This window comes from Corvus brachyrhynchos, unplaced genomic scaffold, assembly GCF_000691975.1.
Source record: "Corvus brachyrhynchos isolate BGI_N302 unplaced genomic scaffold, ASM69197v1 scaffold1, whole genome shotgun sequence".
Classification (NCBI taxonomy): domain Eukaryota; kingdom Metazoa; phylum Chordata; class Aves; order Passeriformes; family Corvidae; genus Corvus; species Corvus brachyrhynchos.
In genome coordinates, this window is record NW_008237222.1 from 11,040,724 (window position 1) to 11,048,511 (window position 7,788).

Sequence of the window (7,788 nt, forward strand, 5' to 3'; positions counted from 1 at the left end):
CTGGCGACGCTCTTGCTGCTTCAGGTAACGCAAACGTTGTTCCTGACAAAAGGAGGTTTTAAACACGAGGCACCTGTTACCCATTTATTTAAAAAAGCCCCCACCATATTAACTTAGAAAAACATATCACTTTGGTCAGGTTTTTTATTTCCACAAATCAGAAAAGGTTATATATTTCGTTGAAATATGCATGAGTCCTAGAAAAAACTCTTAAACATCAAGTTAACAAATCTGTTTTAGAGCACAGAATCAAAATTTTTTTAGACAAAAAAAATCATATTTACACAGATACGCAAATACAGCCCTAGTTAGAACACTCATTCAAATACATCTGTGATGCTTCTTCTAGCACTTGTTTTCTGACACTATTAACAGTTTTCTTGCTGTTGGCAAAATAGATTACCAGCACTGTTACCCAGCTTCCCAAAGATGATAAAATATGTCCAACAGAACATTTTGAACAAGATGACCTGCTGTAAAATAATGGTCCCGTTCTAAATAACAGTTCTTCTGCTGGGCACAGAGGGAAAATTTTTTTAAAAAAACTTATTTCCATGAAGAAAGAGCAACAGAATCAGTACCTAGGTTGACTCCTAGGTACTCCAAGCATTGAAGGCATACTGTATACTATAATACTTTGAACAACATCAACAACATCAAAACCATTAAACCCCCTCCCCACTCTGCAAACATACTTAGATTCTTCCATATGCAAGACTTGGAAATATAATACTTGAATATTTATGAATTGGGCATATCCTCATCTCACACCACTATTACTGTAGTGGAGTGAATGAGCTACTAAAGATGAGCATGGAGTTGAGCTTGTTCTGCCACAGATCATGAAGGGGGCCACACAAGAGAGACAAGTAAGCCCTAGCAATATTTTTATAGTGACACATAGGTTGTTCGAGTAGTATTTATGCTGAAAGACTGCATTGCCTAAGGTAAGATTATTCTGGTAAAATTATGGATTTCTCAAGCTGTTTCTTGAGCTTAACTGAAGTAACTTAATGTGTTTTTCTCTATCCATGAAACTTATGCTTGCATATGTTCAAAAAAATTGGTCTGTATATAATTATTACCTTAGCAACCAACATTTGCTGTTGATTTTCAATCTGTTGCTGTTGTCGGGCAGCCATATCTTGCAGTTCAGAAAGAGTGAGCTCAACACGTGGATTCCCAACCTGCAGAACAGAAAATGTTACATGAATGTGTTGATGTGTATCAGGCATTCTGACCAGACAAGCTAAACCCCCACTCCTCAGAGGAAGATTAAAGGCTCCTCCCAAGTCCTCAGAGGAATGATGCGCACCTGTGAAACAGTGAGGAACATCAGAGCAGAAAGGAGGGGCACAGACCATGCAGAGGGACAGAAAAAGCAAAAAGTGGAAAAGTGGATGGAGAGGAAAACACTAAGAGACAAAACAAACAAGAAGAGAGAAAAGAGCCCTTATCTGACATTTAACATCTCTCTGTTCAGATGTTTGGTGGCACTGGCATACAGTCCTGGTAAAGCACATGAGAACACACATGCAAGCAGGTATTTTAGGCAGTACGAGAATCTGAAGCTGCTTTCCTTTCCTAATATTTTCAGCATAACTGTCTTGGCAGCTTAAACTGCTCATTCATATTTGCCTGGCACAGGACAAGACCACATGAGAACTCTTAGATAAAGGGTCACTAAGCTCACATCCAAAGATGGTGAAAATTCTGATAAACTGGGTACGAATCTGTAAAAACAGATGTCTGTAGAAGTGAAGCAAAGTAAAGCTGATCCCCTTTAGATAAGTAAGTGGCTATTACTTTGAATGAAATGCAAAGTATTAGCAAGGCTTTCTCACTCTTTTGCATTTCAAAACTAACACAAGCTACAAAATGAGGATAGAGACACAATTGATGGAAAGTCTTTAAAATTCATACCATGTGTGTGACCAAATCTCATGTGTTTTAAAACATGAATGCATTGTTTCAGTATATCCATAGTTCTATCAACAAATACAATTTATATTTATACACTAAATTACTTCAAGCACACTTTTTTGTATGCAATCTCAAGAGAGTGCAATGTACCAATAAAAATTCCAGAAGCTGACACTTGCTACTCAGAAAACCAAAACCCATAACCTGAGAATTGCAGGGTTTAACCACAACTTCAGAATTTCCACTGAAAGAAAATACCAGTCTTTGAAAAATTATGCTGCGAAGTTCAGAATAGCCCAACATCTGTTTCAAAGTATTTACACGTAATTCAGTCAATTTATTGGATCAATGTAAATGCTGGACTACTGCACTCTAATAATTCAGTAAACAATGTAGATTTTTCACCACATTACATGACTACACTATTAGTAAACCAAATAAAAGTTACATCACTTGCTACCCCCAATATAGTCAATACCACTGAAAAAGAAAACATAATTAAATATTTTGGATATATTGATGAATAAAACTGTTTCAAATGCTTATAAAATGGAATGAGGTTTGAACATTTTACAGACATACAGAAAAAAAACCCCAAACAACCAAAACAACCCCGCAGTGCCCAAAATCAATCCCACATCAGATTACAGATCTGATCACACATCTGATCCCACAGGAAAACTGAATTAGCTGCTCTGCTTTTCTGGGCCCACCCTACTAATGTCCAGTGATGTATCTCCTGAAGTACTTGTACTTCACTCCCAGAAACATCTTGTTGACACCACAGTATCTCAAGCACTTTGAATGGCTTTTTTCATATTTCTACATCAAACTCCTACATAAGTATCAGTTCTCCAACCAGTGCACAATACAGAACTGTTTCTTTAAGCATCATTTAGGACAGGAAAATACAATTTGTTTTAAAGTAACTGATATTTTTTTTTCTACCTGAATTAAAATTTTATGCTGCTGCATATAATTCTTTAAGACAAAGACCTCAAGGTCAATCACTAAAGTGAGCCAGACTTGGATCACTAACTTTTAAAGCTGCTGCATCTTGGACACATGATATAGACATGTCAGCTAAAATGTTTAGATTAAGTTATTGCCTCTGTTTGAACATTTCCCACTGAATAAATTATGAAGTGAAATTATAATTCTTACTGGAAACAACAACTGAAATTCCTCTTACTAGTCAACAATAATGAAAAAATTTTATAGCAGAGAAGTAATTAAAAGAGGTGAAGTCCACTCAAGATACTAATTTTCTATTTCAACACAGGGAAAAAAATAGACCTTACTAGTGTGCACTTTTTTTATTAGCATGACTTATGCAGAGAAGAGTCCTTCCCAATCTTCTTTCAGGGCAAGTAACTTGTACCCACTTGTGGCCATCAAAAGAGACATTTATTATTAATTACAGACTGAAAGGCACTAATTGGCTAAGAAAGTAAGGAAGCTTCTCCAAGTGCCATCCACAAACCAAAATGTGCTTACTTGAGACAAGAAAACAACACAGAAACCAGATGCTGCTCCCAGAACATGTTCAGGCTCTGCTGACTTCAGTTGGCATGCCCAATTGCCATAAGAAAATAAACCTCTACATCTGCTTCTGCTGGGCTCTGCAGGCAATTCTTACAAGGGGCTCAGAACGGCATGAAGGCTTCCCTCTGGATCGCTGATTTTAGAATTTAAAGGGGGAATGTGTGTGACTTGAAAGTATTTTCACAATACACACATGTGCTTTCTCAGAAATATGTAACTTGCATTAAACTATGTGAAGTTTTTCCCAGTGCTTCCTTTCTCTCTGCTTTGATTGCCAGTTGAAGTTAAAAACATTCATAGCTCCAGTATTTCCAGTAAAAATTTTGAGTATAACACTGTCCAAGAAATAGAGAGATCTTTTATTCCATTAAGTAATCTTGTTAAAAATACATCCAGACTCAGAGGTGGTATCTGTATAGTGGTTGCAAGAACTTCAAGGTAAAAAAGCCATTTCACCACGTGAAAATTAAAGATTTTCTAAATGGCTAATGTAACCTGGAATGCACAATGGCAATAAGAAACTGGTTTGTAAAAGCACCAGAAACTAACAAAAAAACCCCAACCCAGTTTAACCCAAGAGCTCAGAATTTTTACTGCTTTAAACAAGCATATTTGAAAGTCTCTCTCATAATGCCTGGCAAAAGTACGGTACTATTTTGCATCATGTGAAATATAGAAGATTAATTACAAGATTAATGCAAATATTAGCATCTCCTTGAAGAAGCTATTAACTACTGCAAAATGTTCCATTTAGAAAGTGTAATATCTAAAAACCTTTTATAAATGGCAAAGCACAATAACATGGGAAACAGTGATAATTAACAATTTAAATATAAACACCCTATGAGAAATCTTTTAACGTTCACCTCACTGAATACCAGTAAGTATCCCTTTCACTTCCAAGAGCTACACTACACTTAGGAAAAAAAAAAAGACAGCTGAGGAAACATAGCATTGAACCTGTAACTTCACTCTCCGTTTTCTCCTTTTCATCCACATGGCAAAAGCAGTAAACAGAGCAAGCAGAATTCCTCTTCAACAGCAAATAAATTCTTTTCAGATAGACCGTTGCTGGTTTCAGGTCTCCAAATCAGCACAGCTTCATTTTTGAAACAGCATGAAAAACACTGAATCCTTCTCTTGTCTAGATCTAGTTAAATCAATTAAGTTTAGAGCACTTCATATTAGTTAAGTCTGCTTGCAATAATCTATATGCAAACACCGCCCCAAAAAAAGTCCATCTCAGCCCTTCTCCAAAACCTCAGGCAATGCCAGGCAAAGACAGCGCTGCGTTTTCATTTCTTTAATTCCATCCACGAAGTCAAGACACTCACCTCTCATAACAAACACGAGCCTATCACATTTAAGGTCCAGACCTCCTCCTTTCTCCTGCAGCAAGGGAAACAGACCTCCCCTACAGAACTGACTTCTGAAGGAGGTACTAAAAAGCCACTACAAATACCTACTCCTCCAGATTCCACAGATTCATTTGCTACACGGTGATACATCAAAGCAGACAGTTTTGCTGAATTGTAAATTTTTTTTCATTGATTCACAGCAGCATTTACACAGGGATGAACTCCTAAATGAAATGCCATAGAGCAAACACTGCATTATTAGGCACTGAAGAAGTATTATGTATGTCTCATATAGATAAGAATAATTTACACCTATATTCACCAATTTCTTAATATTGACAGGGATCTTAAAAAAATTGTATTTATGTTATTTAACATGCACTTTAAAAGGGCATGATGAAAGATAGAATTTGTAATGAACTTGAGTTTCAGCTTCTGACATCACCCTCCTATTACAAGCTAATATTTTACCATTTGATGATTAATATTTTTGAGACAGGTGAGATGAATAGTACAGTAGTAATTAAATCGTTTGGGAACCAGTTTACAAGCAGTCTCAAAACAAATCATACCTTAGGCATTTAATTAAGGAAATGAATTTCCTTTAATATTTATTTCTACATATTAGTCTTGTCACTCTGAAAATTTATTTTCTCATTCCTCCTTCCTTTCTATGCTGTTGAAGATCACCAGCTCCTCAGACTACATACTTCTGGGCTATTATGAATGGCTTACTCATTGACAACTCGCAACGGTAAATGAAAAATTGCACCTGAATTCAAAATATTTCTTTGACGAGCACGATGTACTGTAGTCAAGGGATAGAAGCAATAAGGGCAGATTCCAGTGGTTTTTTGCCTTTACTCCCAATAGAAAACTCTCTTTTAAGAGGAATCTAATTATGTCAATATTAAAATAAAAACCCCATGAGACCAACCTTTTGAATAGATCATTTTTTAAAAGATGGTAATTGGGATGTGGTCTGATTTTATGAATTTTTTTGCCTCCATGCTTAACCCATGAAGATATTTATTTTTGATAATTTTCTAAGTTTGCACTAGTAAGAACAGTTATTTTAAAATAATAATGACACATACACTAAATACACACCTGAGACTGTTATGATTTCAAAAAAGCTTTAAAGGAAAAACCAAATATTCAAAAGCTTTATGGGCCACCATAAGGATTGGCAGTCTCCTGCTTTGGTTCAGCAACACCCAGCCACTCAGCCAGTCAGTGTAAAGCATAACGTAACCAATTAATTGAAAAAGAAAAGCAGAGTAGTACAAGAACTTACTAATAATTTCCTGCATACTATCTCTTCGGATCTTTTTCTAGGTTTGCAAGAAGCACCATGTCATTAACTTCCCTTATCTATTTCTTCCTTCTTTTCAGTTCACACCCATCTCCCACACAAATCTTCTGAAGTTCCCTTCCCAAAACCCTGCACGAGGAACCACAGGTTCAAGTCACTCAAGCATCCTGAAACTGGCCAAGCTCCACCTTCTCCTGTGCATATTCCGGTCCACTCAATCATGTACTATGAACTCTCACGTATTTTCTACTCTTCTTCCTGTCATTCACCCCTATCACCTCTATCCTTACTCCCTCATTTTACTTCTCTTCTTGTACTTTGTTCCACCACTTTGTTCCTCTCTTGTCACAGTCAGAAATGAATCTGAGGTTAAAGCACCAATTGCCAACATCAATGTAACTTAAAATGTGAACAACCAGGATGCAGAGAGTCAAGAAAGTCTGTGCCTTAGCTTCTACTGTGGAGCCCAGAAGGGCTGGTTCTGACTTTGGCCATCAAAAGGGCAACCCATAGTGTTTTTTCTTGTATCCCACTACTTTCAACCATCTATTTATTAAAAAGTCAATACAGAGCAGCTACTGAAGATAATGCAGCAGATACCCCACCTTGCAGCCCAGCTACACTGTTTATTCTTTATATAAGCTGCCACTCTAAAACTGTTGTACAGATAAGGAACATTTCGGCCACATGACCTTTATAGCCAAACTAAATAAAAACCAAAACAAAACTTTCTCTGAAGTCCTCCAACCTCCCTTCTTATGATGGTAAAAGTAACCATATCCTCAAGGAGAAAAAATGTGAAAGAAACTCTCTTTATCCAAACGGGGACAACACCAGTATATCAAAGGCTGGGGGGGTACACACACCCATCACCAAACCAAAACCCCAACCTCCCCCCAACACCACAGTACTATTAGAGGTAGAAACTGCAATAGAGAGAAAAAAATCCAAGAAGCAACAACTTTGAGCTCATGAAAGAACTTATGCCCCCCCATGTGGGATTCATTACAGAGACACACAGTTTTGCCATGGCAAAAAGAAAACATCTTCACTACCCTAATAGGAGAGGACAGCAGAGGCTAGAAAGATACTGCAAGTTGCTCCTGAGAAGGCTTAAAATGGCTACATGGAAATGCAAAGTAAATACTTTGGTTTTACTACACATAGTGAAAGACTCAGCTTTCCATGATCCATAGCAGTTTTAAGTTGCTAGTACTTCCTAGGGCACAGGAGGGAATACAAAACTCATCTCCAGACTAGAGATTTACCTTTGCAGAGCTGTCAAACCCCAGAAATCTACAGAGCTACATGACAAACAGAACTGACAGGTCCGGAACTAAGTATACGAGCATGTGGGCAAAAAGGGAGTGAAGTGTGTTATATAAACAAGCATTTTCCCAGAACAAAGCAGAATGACAACCATAAAATGAAAAGGGGTCAGTTAGAGTGCTCTCCAGCCAGTGAATTCAGACTGGGATCAGGGCTCTGACAATTCTGAGCCTCCCCAAACCACGGAGCTGTCACCACTGTGGGCCATCCGCACATTTCCTCCCCTGTGCAGCATTTACAGCAAAGGAACAGCAACTCTGGCTGAAGAACTCCAAACTGCCAGGGCAGGAAAGAAAGGAACAGCTTTCTTTTCCTGCT

The 7,788-nt window shown here is 37.5% G+C and overlaps 1 protein-coding gene across 8 annotated transcripts in view; it reads right to left on the reverse strand.

Annotated features, from left to right (window-relative positions):
* PPP1R13B (protein phosphatase 1 regulatory subunit 13B) overlaps positions 1-7,788 on the reverse strand; it is a 55,789-nt gene that overhangs the window by 17,286 nt on the left and 30,715 nt on the right. For 6 of the 8 annotated variants that reach the window (XM_017729133.1, XM_017729132.1, XM_017729135.1 and 3 more), the window contains 2 exons: positions 1,086-1,187; positions 12-42 (listed from right to left, as the gene is read on the reverse strand). In XM_017729133.1, coding sequence (XP_017584622.1) covers positions 12-42; positions 1,086-1,187 — 133 coding nt within the window. Of the gene's footprint in view, positions 1-11; positions 43-1,085; positions 1,188-4,428; positions 4,483-4,802; positions 4,860-7,788 lie in introns of those variants that run through there. The other 2 variants (XM_017729139.1, XM_017729137.1) reach the window with 2 other exon arrangements.